The sequence below is a fragment of the Erythrolamprus reginae genome, chromosome 2 (assembly GCF_031021105.1).
Source record: "Erythrolamprus reginae isolate rEryReg1 chromosome 2, rEryReg1.hap1, whole genome shotgun sequence".
NCBI lineage: Eukaryota > Metazoa > Chordata > Lepidosauria > Squamata > Dipsadidae > Erythrolamprus > Erythrolamprus reginae.
Window position 1 is genome coordinate 142,003,171 of NC_091951.1, and position 18,067 is coordinate 142,021,237.

General features: G+C 46.5%; 2 protein-coding genes across 3 annotated transcripts in view; both read left to right on the forward strand.

Moving 5' to 3' along the window:
* Positions 1 to 3,525, forward strand: part of USP43 (ubiquitin specific peptidase 43) — a 156,130-nt gene extending 152,605 nt beyond the window's left edge. The window contains exon 15 of the mRNA XM_070739727.1: positions 711 to 3,525. Coding sequence (XP_070595828.1) covers positions 711 to 1,723 — 1,013 coding nt within the window. The 3' untranslated portion in view covers positions 1,724 to 3,525. The remainder of the gene's footprint in view (positions 1 to 710) is intronic.
* A 3,264-nt stretch (positions 3,526 to 6,789) lies between these two features.
* The window catches only part of LOC139158601 (testis-expressed protein 47-like), a 51,831-nt gene continuing 40,553 nt past the window's right edge, over positions 6,790 to 18,067 (forward strand). For both annotated transcript variants that reach the window (XM_070735924.1, XM_070735925.1), the window contains exon 1: positions 6,790 to 7,132. In XM_070735924.1, coding sequence (XP_070592025.1) covers positions 6,977 to 7,132 — 156 coding nt within the window. In that variant the 5' untranslated portion in view covers positions 6,790 to 6,976. The remainder of the gene's footprint in view (positions 7,133 to 18,067) is intronic.

The following is an 18,067-nucleotide window of genomic DNA, read 5'->3' on the forward strand; positions in this document are numbered from 1 at the left end:
GATCTATGGGAGTAGTCAATTTAAAACAAATAATAATGTCCAGGGCCACTCATTAGACCAGTGTTTCCCAATCTTGGCAACTTGAAGATATCTGGACTTCAACTCTCAGAATTCCCCAGCCAGCATTCGCTGCCTGGGGAATTCTGGGAGTTGAAGTCCAAAGTTGAGCCTTCAAGGGAGTTGAACCTTCAAGTTGCCAAGGTTGGGAAACACTGCATTAGACCACCCTAAGAATATGATGGAAACGTTCTTTCTCCATTGCCTTCTGGAGCCACTGTAGAATCACAGTGTGGATGAAAATGAATAATTTATCCCCAAATCAGAAAAAAAATTAATTCTTTCCATCAGTCCATCTCTTTTTATTATTGTTTTATACTTGGACTTTGGCATTAGCAGCAAGCAGATGGGCTAGGTCCCCTTTGCCACTATACTATATGCTAGGAAAATAGCATATGAGTAGTTGAAAAAAAAAAGACTAAAATGGAAGAAATGGATTTGAGAAGAAGGGAGGGATTTTTTGTGACTTGGACTGAAATCTGAATTGTAGAACATGTGGGGTTTCATAAAGCTTTCTTAGCTTCAGAAATAGATGCCCAGATTGTTGCTAACGTTTTGTTAAAATTAGTTTGAGTTCAGCTTTCAAAACACTATATTTTGTTTCCATAGAACTCCTGAGAATTGCTGCCATTACTGTCTATGTTCTTTTCTAGGGGGATTTGAGTCTCGTCCGTTGGTTCGGGGCGTGCAAGGCAGAAGTGTCAGCCTGAAAGCTTCTTCTAATAAAGTCAAGCTGGGCATTCCCAAGACCTTGCCCTTGAGGTGGTCCTTCACCTCCAAAGATTGGCCAGCAGAGCCCTCCAGGGAGCTTGTAGACTATCTAGAATCTGGTCGCAGACCTTGGTTCACAAAGGAGTCCATTGTCCCTCTCATAACTAAGGAAGGGGAAGACAATGAGCTTCCGGTCATCAAAGCTAATCCTGCTCTGACAAGCACGGGTCCAGCTGAGACCAGTGGCAAAACAACCGCTGCCGTGGAAAATTTAAATACCCTGAAACGGGTAGTGAAGCCAAAGGAAGAAACAAGTGAGCAGCCACGGACACCCAAAAAACTGGTGCTATCTCTCAGCACTGTACCTCCAGTAAAAGATGAAGAACCTAAGACCAAAGCTAATATCAATGGGACCCTGCGCATTGGTTCAAACGTGACCTCTTCCAACCAGGGGGATGCAGAACAAAAGACCGGGCTCTGGCTTAGGGAGAAGGAGCCAGAGAATGAGAAACAATCAGAAGGGAAGTTGGCAGTCTTCAGAGTTGGGTTTTTGCGAAAGGACCCCAAGCGACACAGTGAGTCTCCCAGACATGCTGTGATGACATCTTCTGCGGCCTCCTCTCAGGCATCCTTCTCCAATGGAACACTAAATATTTTACCTGGCAGCAGGACAAACAACACCCTGAACCCTAGATCCACGGAGGGGCTGTCCAATGGACGGATCTCCCGTTCTGAGGTGGACATTAAACGTGCTCAGAGCACCTGCAACAGCAAGGGAAGGAATGACTGGTTACTGAGCAGGTCAGCTACTCTCTGCAAGGCAAACAATGGGATCTTGCAGGCTTCCATGCCACCAATCACTTTAGAGGGCATTTCCTGTGGCACCTTCCAACGGGCAAGGTACCATACAGCATCCTTGGGCAGGAGGATAATAGTACCAGAATCCAGCTTCTGATCTGCCTTGCAGCTCTACCTGAAACAGCGGTATCACGTCAACCTTTGGTGCTTATATAAATTCTCAGGCCTTTGAAGAAGCTCTGCCAATGGATAGAAAGCTTGGACGCTGTTTCCTATTGGTTTGCTCAGACAGAAGCTACTAAATCCAAACGGTGCTGATGAACCTGTTTAGCCTGGGTGTAAGGATGCAGCAGGGATCTTGTAGACCAAAATGTTAAAAATGGGGGAAAGGCAAAGGTGGGGGGAAGATGTTAAATTATTTATTCTGCAGTTTAGCTGGGAACTTTTGAAAGGATGTGCTGCTTTGTAACAGCATTTATTTTGGTACCAAGGTGTGGAAAGGATAAAGAATCTAAACATTGCTCTATGCAATCATCCCAGTGTTTATATTTTCTGCAAAACTTTGTGTTTTAAAAAATCTATTTGGTTTTTTTAAAAAAAAAAAAACCTAAAATGAAGGGTGAGTATTAACAGCTTTGGGAATCAGTGCAGCAAATGGGTAAGCTAATTCGGGAGTTGTCTATTCTCTGGGAGATTCAGCCAAGAGATGTGGGATAAATTTGTGCTTGTTGTGTTGGCTGAAAATGAACATTGGGGCAGCATCTTGGACTCCTCCAGTGTTTAAAAATATCCACAGGGGAAAAAAGTGTTGGATAATACTGTTCATTTTCTTCTACCTGTTGGTGGTAATCAACGCTAACTTCTTTGCAGTCCAGTTTACCTACCTCAAATTTTCTGGTAGTTATCCATCCAAATGCCAGCCAGGTCTGATCCAGCTTCACTTTTATATGACAGCCAAGGTTGCATAGGTCCTGCTACCTTCTGTGACCAATGCAGATAATTAGAATTTTCTGAAACATAAAAGGTGCTGTTTTTCCCATTGTTGTAAATAGATTAAATATGAAAAGCAAAGAAGATAGTGGAGGAGCCAAGCAAAAGCTTGGACATTTCTACAGTGCCTAATACTGTTGGCATCAAATAAGTATAATCAACATCAGGAACAAATGTCAACCAATAAGAATAGAGATGGAAGGCACCTTGGAGATCTTCTAGTCCAACTCCCTGCTCAAGCTGGAGACCCTATACTGTTTCACATAAATGACTGTCCTGTCTTTAAAAAATAATAACAACACAACTCCAGGGATGAAGCATCTACAACTTCTGTCCAGGTGGAAATTCAAGAGACCTACCTGAAGATGTGGAATAGAAAATTGGAAGAGGAAAATTTGGAGATGGTTAATGTAAGAGTGACAAAGCAAACTGTGCTTTACATAGCACACTTTACTCATTCTTAGAAAGATGATAGTAGAAAACAAGAACATGGGAAGGGTAGAAAACAAGGGAAGAAAAAGTCTTGATTAGCTTCCAAAAAAAGGGGGGGGGAACAGATGAGTGTCACAGAAATTCAAGGCATAGAAGAAAGTTTGTAACAGAACGTAGCAAAGTCCTCAGTATATTGTTAAGGAGAATGAGGATATTTTTTTGGGATCCGGCATTGTGTAGAACATCTGATTTAGAAGAAGTGCAATTATAGTGGAGTGTAAAGGGTGGGAAATAAATGAAAAAAAAAGAAGGGAATCTAAGTAGCTATCAAAGCACAAGAAAACCACAAAATAACCATTGTATTAGGACACTGATTATTCCCGTAAGCATTTTGGTTAATTTGTGTCATTTCATTATGTAATTTATAAAGGTATGCTACTCGCTCAAGGAAAGAAGATTGGCATTTTATATTGCAGATCTCTTCATAAAAGAACCCATTAAAACACATACGGGAATAAATACGGCTTCACAAACCAACAATTCTTTTGAAGTTATTTCTTGGTGAGGGGTGGAGAATAGGAACTCAAAAAGGAGATATAATGTTGAAATTCAAGAGGCATCGTACCCCGGATAGTAATACAGTCTAGAGCAGAGATTCCCAGTCTTGATAACTTTATGATGTGTGGACTTCAATTTGCAGAATTCCCTAGCCAAGCATGGCTGCCTGTGAAATTCTGGGACCTTGAAGTCCACATATTTTAAAACTGCCAAGTTTGGGTGGGAAACCTTGGCCTAGAGAACCCAATGTCTTATGGTGAAGTCATTGCTCCAGAGTATTTCTTGTACACTCAGCCTTATAAGAAGCTATCATCTAAATCAAAGGTCTACAAACTTGGCAACTTTAAGACTTGTGGACATAGCTGGCTGGAGAATTCTGAGAGTTGAAGTCCCCAAGTTTTAAAGTTACCAAATTCGGGGACCCCGATAAATGTTCATTTACAGCAGTTTCTAGGTGGGAGGACTTCATCTCCCACTTCACACTGGTCATGCTGGCTGGAAAATTTGGGCACTTGATTTAGAGCACCTTTATTTGATCTGGTGCCCTCTAGAGATGCTGGCCCTCAACTCACTTTATCCCATTCACCACAGCCAGGGAAGACGCCAGCATAAATTTTGGAAAATTGAAATCCAGTACATCCAAAAGGCACCAGGCTGGGAAAGAGTGATTTAGATTCCATTTGCATTCCTTTGCAGGCTTGTCTCCTCTCTTCTGGAGGACTGCTATTAATCTAGGCTTTGTGAAAAGACTGTCACCTCCTGTTTTCCAGGCACAGGGAGAGGAGGGAATGAATTTGAACTCATTAACTTACCTGCGCAACTGGCAAACCGTGCTGTGCCATTGTCACATTGCTGGCTGCTTCAGACCGTGCTGTGTTGGGATGGGGGATGGTGCAAGCAAACTCCAGCTCCTTGGGGTCTTTTTTTTTTTGGTTAAGCCATTGCCTAGCAACTGCAACAGGAGCGCAGAAAGCCATGGCGTCCTCCCAGGCAGAGAGCAGCTTTTTTTCCGAGAGTGATGACTTCACCTTTGAAGAGAGGAGCTCTATGTATGAGCTGCAGCTGGAGAGTCTGAGAAAAGATGGAAAGGTTTGTGTCAGGGCTAGTGGGAGACGTCATTTCGGAGGCATACAATGAGCCCTTGGTCCCTGATGGTAGGTTTCAGCTTCTGAGCTTTAGTTACTCATTTCTGTTCACTTGGGCATGGCAAGGGGCTAGGGCTGTTTTTTTCAAAGAGAAAGCTTTTAACAGTTAGCTACAAATGCCACTGGCTCATTGTCAGATACAGAGAACAATTCAGGCATGGTATTTAAAAGCAAAGCCATAGATGGATGGATGGATGGATGGATGGACGGACGGACGTACGTAGATAGATAGATAGATAGATAGATGATAGATAGATAGATAGATAGATAGATAGATAAAGATATGCATACATACATACATACATACATACATACATACATACATACATACTGTACTTGCGTATATAAGCAGAGAGAGAGACCAATTTAATCCTACTTGATTGCTATTTGTCACTTTTTTTGCTTCATCTTTATACAGAGGACAAAAGAAAGTTCTCTTCAAGGCACAAACTTTTCTTTATCCAGAGAATCATTTTGCATAAGACAGGCAAGGGATCTCTAAAGTAGGTCCATTCAAAGCACTTGTATGCGCACAAGAAAATAGGCAAGCATGTCTTTTCAGCTAATAATACCAAACATTCTTTTTAATTGGAGAACATTGTATGACGTAAATGGCAATACGCAAACACCAACGCCCTAAATTGAAAGGTCCTTTGTCCTGTCCAAATGTTTTATCTTCTGTATCAGCCTCCCCAGGAGTATTCTAGAGACAACTCCTAGAAGACCCTTGTTAAAAATAAATACATGTTAATGTTCCAACTATGAAGGATGGTATGAGAATGCTGGGAGAACCTCCAAGGAGGGATCCATTCCCTTTGGCAAAAGGGACTGAAGACAAATATTACAAGGGCTACAATTCAATTCCACAGAAGGGATGCTGGATGGGTAGCATTTGAAACATGCCCCAAAGTAAGCGGGAGTCATCCATGTTCATTTGACATTAATTACACTCATCCCTTTAGAACAGGGCTGTCAAACTCGCAGCCCAGGGGCTGGATGTGTCACGTGCTTGCCATGCCCCTGCCTGGATTAGTGAATGGGGAAAAAGTTCAGATATGTCACGTGATGCCACCGTGATTATGCGAGTTTGACACCCCTGCTTTAGAGTAACCTGGTTCCAAACAAGTAGACAAGTGAAACAGATACAGGACATCTTTGCTTTATTAGAATAACCTTTTTTTTGGCCACCTCCTAGCTGGCATTGGAGATATTGGAGCCTTTTCCACTTTATTGCCTTTAAGATGTGTGGTTCTACAACCCTAGATAAAGTTGTTCCCATTCTACTAAATAAATGGAAGTCTTGTTTCCTGTGATTATGAAACTATTAACAACAGTGCAGACTAAAAGGGCTTTTTGCCATTTTCAACCCTGCAGCCCCATTTCATTACATATTTGTATTAAGCTTCCACTAGCACTCCAATAGTTCTTTGTGTGTTCTATTCCCAAACACATATCTCTAGCCTATATGTTTGGTAAAATGTGATACTATTCATTCCCCTCTTCTCTTCATCCAAATCCTTAATAAAAAATATTTTAAGTGGCTGAACAAAAGTGGAGAAAAGGTCAAATGACTGTTTGGATGTGTACAGGAGTTTTTTCCTTAGGTTTTTCCTAGCCAGGAAGAAAAGAAGGCAAAAAGTGAAGAATGACTTCATTGGAGTCAAAATTGTTTACAGCTACTCGGTGTCACCCTGAGTGTGTTGGATTCAACTCTTAGGAGATGATAAAATAAAATCTCCCTGCCTGCAAAACTAACTCTTACCAGAAGCCCAAACTTGGTTGGCTCTATGCCAACAGTCCACATTGCATCTCTGAATAAATCTCCTGAAAATCCCCCTTCTAATTTTAATCCCTTGCCTCCTCTTTAAATGTTTACTTTTTTGTACATGTTGTTTTATGTTTTAACATTTTATTGTACACCATCCTCTTTGAGGGAGGTGGGGGGGGGCAGAATTGTGCAAAGTAAACAAATGAAAATATAACTCTCGCCTTACCTGTTTTGAACTGGTAAAACTAGAGCTGGATGTTTGTATTATGTGTCAACTGTTGCCAGAGCAACAACTGCCCCATCTAAGCTAAGCTAATGCCAAAAGACAATACAGTCTGGGAGCCAACTGAGCATGCCTGATGCTGATTCTAAGCCACTAAAACCATACTTCAACGACACATTGCTTTGTATGCCCAGAACTCTGCCTGCCTTATAATTAATACAGTGGGTAATTGTGCCATTATTGTACCGTAGGCTGTTGCCTTTCAAACTCTGGGGTTGTAGAAGCCAGGTCACAATGTTGAGATTTAATGCAGGCACTTTAGCTCTGGGAAAGCACAAGAAAGGCACTGAAAAGTGGGGAAAATGGGATGAATCACCAGATGAAGAGGAGAGGACCAGTTTTCTCAACCAGCTCCTCCTGGATAGAGTCATTCATGGTGCAGAGGATACTGTAAGTATTCTAGGGCAGGATGCTATTGCTTTACAAGAAATGGAGAAGGAGGGGTTTTGTGCAAGGTATTCACACTGAAGAGGAAGGAAAATAGGAAGGATTACGCATCTGCAGGAAATATAGAACTGATGAGGGTTAAATCTGCATGCTTTTGAATGAAATTATCAAAGGTAACTACAATTTCATTAAGAATTTTGATTATAATAGCAAAATCTAATGCAAGCTGAACTTAGAGAAAATAGGAGTAAAACATGCAAAAGAAGAAGAATATATATATGTTTGTTTTCGTAGATTTTCACGGGTACAGGTATGACGGTCTTGGCATATTTGTGTTTCTTCCCATGTAGGATTCAGAAATTTCTGGCGACGTTTCGATGACGTCCCACTCATGTTTGCCCTAGAACAAGGAGAGAAGCACCAGCCTGAAGATGATGAATGGGACATCGTCGAAGCGTCGCCAGAAAGCTTGAGCCCCATCAGGATCAAACTCCAGGCTGTGGGCAGAGTTAGCCTGCAATATTGTATTCTAACCACTGTGCCACCATGGTTCTACTAACTCTTTTTCTGAAGTTACCAGCATTTATCTCTTCATTCCATGTTCCATCTTTTATCTATAAACAAATACATAAAACACATTTTCAGTCCTGGTGTCCACAGAAATTCCATGAAGAGTTGTTGGAAGTGACAATGTACCTTGTTAACTTTGATCAAATACACCAACTTTATGCTCTTTTCCTTCTAGCAGTATTAATCTTTATTTTATACAAATATTGTCATTGGATTTGATATTTCTTCATTTCTCTTTTGTCCCATCACACAAAGTTCTTCAAGACATTAGCAAGCTCTTTTTGGAAAGGCAAAGGGAGAAAGACTATTCAGGTCGTTCACTTGATTTGCCAGTTGTATTTCCCTTTTAAAATTTAAAACCTCAGCCTATTTTGTTTCTAGATCCAGTTTCTAGATCTTTTTCCTAAGCCATTTATTTGATTTGACAGTTGCAAAACTACTTTCACTGTCATCTCTATCATGACAGATAACATTAGTTATACATTCGTTGTTTTTTCAATAATATCTTTTGATCATAATCTAGCCATAGAAGCAGACATGATTACTGCCATTGTTGATACTGTGGTTATTTTCTGATTCCATTTTTCAAAAGTCTCCAGTATTTTTTCTGTCATAGCATTTTCCATTATCTTACAGGTCTGGATAACTCTACCTACAATATTTTGTTCCTCTAATGTCCAGTTTTTGTAATCATGAAATTGCTTGTTTATGTCACATCCAGATATATTTCCCATGAGAAGCACATTGTATTTTATAATTGATTACCAACTCTTGTAAAATTTCAGCTTCCCAATTTTCTATGTAAGGTTAGTATATTTACAGCATTCTACAATCAAAATCTTATTTACAGTTTTTCTGTTTGCTTCAGGTTCTTTAAATTATTAAGCTTATGATTCAAATGGGTTTTCCCTCCAGTAAGGATTGAAAGCAACCTGGTGTTTTCAAATTTTAAACTGTCTAAAAGCCTAGAGGTGAACAGGTTCAGATGAACAGTTTCAAAAAGTGATTAGAAAGTGAGGTTGTGAACTTAGTGTTTTTAAAAGTGTCTGCTAGGGTGGTTAATCCTGTAGCTTCCTGAGATTCAAACCTATGGAAAACCACTGTCCTAAAGTTTCCTCATGAGGAGCAGATGACCGGAGATCATGTGGGCTATTTTTCATCCTCTCTTTATGAGGATCCAAGGAACTTGTCCAGTCCCCAGTTCATTGATCTTTGCTGAAGTAACATGCAGCACTTTTACAGAGTTCCCTTCAGTTTTACATACCACTCCTAAAAGTCCACAGTTATCAAATGTAGAGTAATATGATGATGACTCTTTGAACTCAGTTTGTCCACTCCCTTTGGCAGAATGGACAATGTGCTGGAATGATGCTTTAGGGTAAGGGTCAGGCTCTTTCATCCTTCTGCTGTGGTTCCCTGTTGCTCAAAGTATGCATCACAACTGCCAATGTGCAACATCCATTGATGTGCAGTTAAGCTTTTTGATCCCCCAATAGGCCAACCATGGATAAATCCAAGAAAATAAAAGTTGCAGAAAACAACAGAATCTTTAATTCAACCATATATGCTAGTTTTGTGACCGCTTAGGAAATAGTCAGGCACAGGAAGAGTTTTGTGGCTCCCGGTGTTTTCTTTTCTGTGGAAAATGAGTTCAAATGGCTCTCTGAGTGTTTAAGGTTACAGACCCCTGCTTTAGGGAAATTGAGGCTTTCCTTTTCAAACTACATGAAAGGAGAAAAGAAAATGGACCAAAGTCCTCTCCTTTGGTTTTGCTCTGTATTGAAACGAGAAAGTGAACTATCTGCAGGTGCAAAAAATTCATGGAAACTTCATTCCTTCCCCCTTCACCCAGAAAAAGAACCAGGGTGGCACAGTGGTTAGAGTCCTTTATTGATGGCTCAAAGTTATTCTTTCCTCATGTCCTCATAACATGCAAAGGTCATACAATGCTGTGCTCAATGCTATGATGGAAAAATGGCGCTGCATAACAACTTCTGTCATTCTACTTTGGGAATATGAGGCTGAAGTTAGGTTCAGAGGGAAATGCCATCTACATGGACATTATAGTTCTTTCTTCACCCCTCCGCACAACAATTTTCCTGCTCCAGGATACATAAAAGGTGGTGGTCCTAAGTTTTAATGACATCTTTTCCAGTATATGGGCAGAAGTGAGATACAGTATATCATATTGTAGCTGTTCATTCAGAGGTTGGTGTATAAAGAATAACATGGAAACCATTGCTGGTCTTTATACTCCCTTGCTGAGGATAACCGAGAGGAAAGTAAGCCTTACCCACAGACATATGCAACTACATCTTGGGTCCTAAGCACAATTTTCAGTAGTAAATACGTATCTGTGACACTTTTCTGAATATGTATCCAGCTACCTGTTGAGGAATTGGCCGTTGCATCCCAGTGCTTTGTCTGCTTTCTGTTTTAAGAGTGTTTTGTAACTGGTTACATCCACCTTGGCAATTATATTATGGCAATGCCCATAATATGGTTTCCAAAGATCCAATATACCACTGATCCCCAAAGCTGGGAAATCCCATATTACATTTCTCATTGATCACATTGTTCTGGAAAATACAGGATTTTGGAATCAGTATGATGCTAAACAATCATATGCAATATCGCCGGCTGACTTACCGGCCCCACGGCGCTGTTGCGGAAGGGCCGGGCAGACTCGGACCCTTCCGATGGCGGCCGCCATCTTGTTTTCGGCCGAAATCTCGCGAGGCGAGATTTCGGCCGAGAATGCCCTTCCCACGTGGCCGGGCATGACGTCGGGTCCGGGCGGGGCCTGCTGGCCCTATTTAAGGGACAGCAGGCCGGGAAGAAAGCCTGTTCGCCCGGACCTGAAGCTAAGAGCAGACACTCGGCTGTCTGCTCTTGGAGCCTTTCGGCGGCCGCGTGAGGCGGCCGTCATTTCGGGCCTCGTTAGAGGCTTGGGGCACTGCTCGTCGCTCGCTTCGCCCATCCGAGGCTGCCGGTCTGCACATTTGCAAGGACTCTTGGGCAGCAACGGGCTTGCGGCAGGAGTCCCGCGTGAGGCCCCCACCCCCACCCCACGTAACAGGCGGCCGCGTGTTGCGGTCGCCATTTTGAGAGCCTCATCGGAGGCTCGGGGAACGGTTTGGGGGCTTCGGGTCCGGTGTGAAGGCCGTTTGGCTGTTGCCCCCCCCTATTTTGGGGGGGGATCCTTATGGTAGCCCCCTTGGGGACGTGGGGGGCTAGGGTGGGGGCTTGCGTGTGCGGCCCCTCCCGGTTCGTGGCCCCCAAAAAACAATAAGAAATAAAACACAACATAAAATAAAAAAGGAGGACGGTTGGGCCCTCGGTGGCAGCTTCATGCTGCTGCGCTGCCTGTTTGGGCAGAGGCCTTTTGCTGCCCTCTTGGGGCCTGGGGGCCCCAGTTCCCTCAGGTGTAAATTAAGAACCATGGCACATATTAATCATACTCCTAATGAGACTGATGATGGTTGGAACGATGTCATATATTTGTAGGCAAGCATGGACATAGGCAGGAAAAGACCTATTGGTCCCTCTAGTCTGCCCTTGTTCTGTTTCTGTATTTGTCTTGGGATGGCTGTATGTTTGTCCCAGGCATGTTTGAACGCTGTTGCTGTGGATTCAGCTACTGGGTCTGCGGGAAGTTTGTTCCAGGCCTTTACTATTTCAGTAAATCATGGACAAACTTCATTACAGCTATTATTTAACTTAATCAGGCCAGAAAAATATTAACAAGGGAGATCAGAGCAGCAAACAGGAACTACTCTGAATATATCCTAAGATTTTTATTAATATTGCTTCTTCATTGCTTATTAGGCCCCTATGACAATCATTAAGTGTTGTACCACATGATTCTTGACAAATGTATATTTCATTTATGTACCTTGAGAGCATATGCACCAAGACAAATTCCTTGTGTGTCCAATCACACTTGGCCAAGAAAATTCTGTTCTATGGCGTTTTTTCGGGGGGGTGGGGGACTCCTAACCAGGTTTGCCCCCTTCCCCCCCCCCTGGCTCCTAGTGCGAGAGCACAGGCCCCTGGGGCAGCTTTTGCCGGGGCCTGGTGCTTTGGGGGCAGGGGGTTTGACCGCCAACCCTGGCCAGAGGGCCTCCGCCCCTTTTGACGGCTTACCCGTCGGGGCCAGGGAGATTGGGAAAGGGGGCCACCACAGGGTGGGACCCTTTCGCTGCATTGTCCTGGGCTTGCGGCAGAGGGACTTGTTTCCCCCCTTTTTGTATGTATAGCCATGCGTGCGGGAAGGCGGGGCTCCCGTGCCGCTGCAATGTACCCCTGCCCTGAATAGGGCAAGCCCCACCTACGGGGGGGGGGGGGGAAACTGGGCCCAGCCCATTTAATTATAACAACAACTACAACAACAACAATGGGGTTGGTTGATGGACGACCACCCCTGCTCGAGAGCGGCCGCTCTCTTGCTAGGTTTCTCTAAGGGATTCGGGATCCCTTACATGGGGGGTTCGAGCAGGCCTTTCGGTTCAACAACCTCCGGTTGGTTGTGGGACATAACGGCTTGTTCGGTCCGGGACAGCATAAGAGGTGGCCATGGGGAGGGGCCTTGGGCCCTTCCCGGAGCCGCCCTTCATGAATCTTGGGGTCTCCCCATTCAGGGGGGTCCCCTGATAGGTGGGTGATGAATCTAGGTTGATTCACCACTCGTTTTTTCTTAAAAGGGAGTCAGTGAAGGTTTTCTTTCCTGACGAACTTTGTTTGGCCGGCTTCGCCTCCTTGGAGGCGGTCGTGGCCATGGTAATGCAGTGTGGGGATGGAGCCCTTATGGATAAATGCGACATTAAGTCAGCATCCCGGCTCTTCCCTATGCACCCGGACGGCTTCGCGCTGTTGGGCTTCCATTTCATGGGTGTTTTTAAGTGATCGGGGGTTTTACCCACGGGTGGCTCCCTCTCATGCTCTCTTTTGGGAGAGCTCGAGCACCTTCTTGGAGTGGGCGCTCAGGGGGCGCAGCGGCCCGGGCTCGGCGTTCACTACCTTGAGGGTTTCTTGATGGCGGGGACTGCGCGTGCAGAGCACTGCTTTGCTCCAATGCGGGTCTTCGAAGCCCTTTGCGCTCTGTTGGGGGTGCCTTTAGCCTCCACGGGGACCGAGGGCCCCGCCACCGGGATTACCTTCCTCGGTATTGAATTGGACTCAGAGGTGCACTCTTCTAGTTTGCCCCTGGTCAAGTTGGCTCAAATCAGGGATCACCTTGGTATGGTTCTGGGGCTGCGGGAAGGTCACTCTTCGGCAGCTCCGGGACCTAGCTGGGATACTTCATTTTGCCCGCCGGGTCGTGGTGCCGGGCAGGGTTTTTTCTAGGTGGTTATGTACTGCGATGAAGGGGCTCTGTTTGCCCCATTATCGTACCCGCTTATGTGCAGGGGTCAGGGCTGACCTCTGCGTGTGGCGGAGTTCTTAAAACGTTTTAATGGGTTGTCTTTTTGGGAAGCAAGAGCTTCTTTTGGAAGCTGATTTGCAGTTGTGCTCTGGTACGGCATGTACTCGCGCTTTGGGTTGTGTTGGGTGACCAGTGGGCTGGTCTGCGTGGCCTCCTAACGGGGGCCTCTCCTTCGGTTAGGGATTTGACCCTTTTGGTAGCTCTCCCCCTTGATAGTGGCTCTAGAGCTTTGGGGTGAGCGGTTTGGGGGGCAGGACTGTGCATTTTGGTGTGACAGCCTAGTGGTTGTCCGTGTTGTGAACGCCCTGTCCTCCAAAAGGGACAGGGTCATGCGGCTTGTCCGCCAATTATTTTTTGGGCACAGGTCCTTGTCCCTGACCACACTGTTTTTAGCTAGGCATGTCCCCGGGTTAGATAACGGGGTTGTGACGCCTCGGCCCATGGTCAGTTGTCCTGGTTTCGGACCCTGGCCCTGCGGGCACGGTTGTCGCCAGCGGCTTTTCCTGTCCACCTAGGGGCCGGGGGGCTACTGTGCAGTAAAGAGGCGAGGCTTCCTGGGCTGCGGCACTCTTGGGAGTGTCTGGCACCCAGGGGGGGGGGCTTCGCAGCGGGCAGGTGAACTGTTTGGGATGGCAGGCAGTATACGGGCTACCCCTATAGCTGGCCTGCCCCAGTTGTGTACCTGGCCATATTGGTGTCCAGCTTAGGCAGCGTGGCCTTTCGGTTGGGACTATTAGGTCCAGGTTGACCGGCTTCGCCTTGTTTAAGGCGGGGGCGGGGTCATTGGTTTTATGGCGTCTTCCGCAGTGTGACTGTGCGGGAAAGTTGGGCCGGGGCCGCATCGCGGGCCGCCGGGTCAATTTGGTGCCTTCCATCTCATTATTTCAGTAGGTGGGTGCTAGTATGTAGGGTTTGGCCAGGCCACGTATGGATCCCGCCATTCGGGAACGCTCGTTCTCGAGAGGCGCTGCCACTAGTGCGGTAACGGCCTCTCGATACGGAGGATTCGGGAAGTCGCCCGCCGGCGGTCAACGGCCTGTTTTAGGGTACGAACGGCCTGTTGAGGGTCCGGGTAAGATCTTAGGCCAGGTTCCTCCTTTGGTCCCCTTCTCTTCAACCCCGCCAGGACGCGACCGACGGTGTTGCTTGGGGTCAGAGCGCTCCGAGACCACTCAGCAACAAGTTGCCTTCGGGGTGGGGACCCTGCCGTCGTGGCGGCTGGGTCCTGGCTGTCTGGCTGGGGAGACGGGGTGTGCGGTGGGACGGGCGTTTCCACCGCTATTGCTGGGAGGGCGGCATCCCATTGCTGCGCCCAGGTGGTCCTGGGAGGGCGGCATCCCATTGCTGCGCCCAGGAGGTGCTGGGAGGGTGACATCACGTTGCTGCGCCCAGTTTGTCCTGGGCGGACAGCATCCCATTGCTGCGCCCAGGTGGTGTCGGGGGGGCGGCATCCCATTGCTGCGCCCAGTGGGGCTGGGAGGGCGGCATCCCATTGCTGCGCCCAGTCGGTGGCCAGGGGCGGCATCCCATCGTTGCGCTCAGAGGTGTGCTGGGAGGGCGGCATCCCATTGCTGCGCCCAGTTGGTGCTGGGAGGGCGGCATCCCATTGCTGCGCCCAGTTGGGACTGGGAGGGCGGCATCCCATTGCTGCGCCCAGCCGGTGCCGGGGGTCGGCATCCCATTGCTGCGCCTGGATATGTGCTGGGAGGGCGGCATTCCTTGCTGCGCCCAGTTAGTGCTGGGAGGGCGGCATCTCATTGCTGCGCCCAGTTAGTGCCGGGGGCGGCGTCCCATTGCTGTGCCTGGATGTGTGCTGGGAGGGCGGCATCCCATTGCTGCGCCCAGTTGGTGCTGGGAGGGCGGCATCCCATTGCTGCGCCCAGATGGTACTGGGAGGGCTGCATCCCATTGCGGCGCCCAGGTAGTGGGCCTTGCACCGTGGTGGCAAGGACCGGTGTGGGCCTGGGGGTCGTTTTCGATCTGCCAGGTTCGCGAAGCCTGCGGTGGCTTCGCACTGTGCGGCCCTCCACGCAGGTGGTGTGGTCGAGATCCTCTTGGGGGATCGCTGGTGGGTCGCCATTTTCCCTTAGGGCCCTTCACCGGGTTAGACGGGGAGTTAAGGCCAGGGTACGGTAGTCAGAAAGTTAAGCGGGGTGGTGTGGCCCATCCCCGCATCACCATAGATCAGCTGTGGCTTTACCTGGCTGCTGGTCTTCCTCTGTCAGAACTGAGGAACGCCATTTTCCCTTTTGGACCTGCAGTGTCTCTGCGTGAGCTGGCGCGGATAGAGGGGGGAGTCGGGGGGCCAAGATAGAGATCTGACCCCCGCTCCGTGGCAGGTTAGGGGCGGAACTCTGGGTGGTTTCAGCAACAGCGTGTTCTCCCTTGGGCATCTTTGGGGATGATTGACAGGTTCTCTCCAAGCCCATGGTGGGTGCTACCTGCGCACTTGGGGGGAACCTGTCTTTGGGTCCCGCTATTGAAGTCCCAGGGTAGGGGTGAGCCGGCGGGACCCCCCTCATGCGAGGGCATGGCAGGGTCTCAGGTGAGGGAGAGGTCCCTCACCTGGACCAGTATCGACTACGCCCATAGTTGCCCAGGAATGTTGACCTTTTACGTCATTTCCGCCCCGGAAGTATTTGTTTGACCCTGCAGGTCCACTGTTTCCGGGTCATAGTTGAGTATGTTGATTTATGCAAATTTATGCTAATCCATGCTAATTTAATTAATAAATTATGCAAATTTATTATAATAAAAATGACCCAAGTTTAAATCCAGCTCTTGTGTCCGAGTCGTTACTCCGTCTCTTCTGCAATATCGCCGGCTGACTTACCGGCCCCACGGCGCTGTTGCGGAAGGGCCGGGCAGACTCGGACCCTTCCGATGGCGGCCGCCATCTTGTTTTCGGCCGAAATCTCGCGAGGCGAGATTTCGGCCGAGAATGCCCTTCCCACGTGGCCGGGCATGACGTCGGGTCCGGGCGGGGCCTGCTGGCCCTATTTAAGGGACAGCAGGCTGGGAAGAAAGCCTGTTCGCCCGGACCTGAAGCTAAGAGCAGACACCCACCCGCCCTTCCCTATTTTGCAGTGTGCCTAGTGGGTCGCCTTCGGGGGCCGAATGGGAATTTTTTGCAGCCTCGCCCATTAGGTCAGGCTGTTTTTTCGCCCATTCCACACTGGGGAGATGGATGTGCGGTTAAGGGGTGTTTGTGTTTAATTAGGTTAATTGGCTTACCTCTGGTCATTGGGTAGGCAGGTTAGGGGCGGAAATCTGGGTGGTTTCAGCAACTGCGCGTTCTCCCTTGGGCATCTTTGGGGATGATTGACAGGTTCTCTCCAAGCCCATGGTGGGTGCTACCTGCGCACTTGGGGGGAACCTGTCTTTGGGTCCCGCTATTGAAGTCCCAGGGTAGGGGTGAGCCGGCGGGACCCCCCTCATGCGAGGGCATGGCAGGGTCTCAGGTGAGGGAGAGGTCCCTCACCTGGACCAGCATCGACTACGCCCATAGTTGCCCAGGAATGTTGACCTTTTACGTCATTTCCGCCCCGGAAGTATTTGTTTGACCCTGCAGGTCCACTGTTTCCGGGTCATAGTTGAGTATGTTGATTTATGCAAATTTATGCTAATCCATGCTAATTTAATTAATAAATTATGCAAATTTATTATAATAAAAATGACCCAAGTTTAAATCCAGCTCTTGTGTCCGAGTCGTTACTCCGTCTCTTCTGCAATATAAAATCTATATGGATTGTGGCTTTTTAACTTGGTATTAAATGTTTTCAGATTCCAACAATCAGTTAAATTTTGATTCATTAAAGACACTTATTTATAGCAACACAATGACTGAAATAGATGTTCAGTTAAGATAGCATCATTCTCCTCTTCAGTTGCCAAATATTTTTGGAGGGCAAAGTCTGCTACTTAAGACTTCCTCCAGATTTAATATTTTGGTCTTGGGAATTATGCCAGCTTTTGCTATATTAATCAAAGGATATGTGAGAAGAAAAAAAATATGGTAACCCACAGCCTGGTCAAAGAAGCCAATAATCCATTCAAAACTCTGCATGTCACAACCCAATGCAGGCAGCCATTGTACAGTATGTCTTAATTTTTTTTCATCCATGTTCCTATTGTTCTACACATTTAACACATTTAACACATTAATACACCACACACACCAAGATACACCTATTCCTTATATAATGGTCCATACATATGATAGCCAACTCAGGAAATATTATTCATGCATGCCTCACTTACCACCAAATTCAGCAACCATTCTTCAGTGCTCTAGTCAAAGAAAGCACCGCATAATCCAAGCCTACAGTACTCTCCTTATTAATCAACAAAGATACTATAAACGTTGCCATATTTCTCAATGAGGGTAGAACAAGAAGCAATGGGTGGAAACTAAACAAAGAGAGAAGCAATTTAGAATTAAGGAGAAATTTCCAGACAGTTAGAATAATTAAACAGTGGAATAGCTTGCTTCCAGAAGTTATGAATGCTCCAACACTGGAAGTTTTTAAGAAGATGTTGGATAATCTGTCTGAAATAGTGTAGGGTTTCCTGCCTAAGCAGGGAGTTGGACTAGAAGACCTCCAAGGTCCCTTCCAACTCTGTTGTTGTTGTTGTTGTTGTTGTTGTTGTTGTTGTTGTTATTATTATTATTATTATTATTATTATTATTATTATTACCTTTTGCAGAGCAAAATGTTAGTCTGCACACATGCTGCCTGGCATAAAGCCACACTGCACTTCCATTTTCTATCATTTCGATCAGATCTTCTCAGCACATTTAACTCACCCTGCTAAAATTTCTACATTTCACTGTTGCTTAACTTTACCTTTATAAAGAGAAATGATGACAGTAGTTTTCCAAACATTAGGCACAGATCTAGTTTTCACATACGCTTTCACCAGATCCCACAGCTAATTCAAAA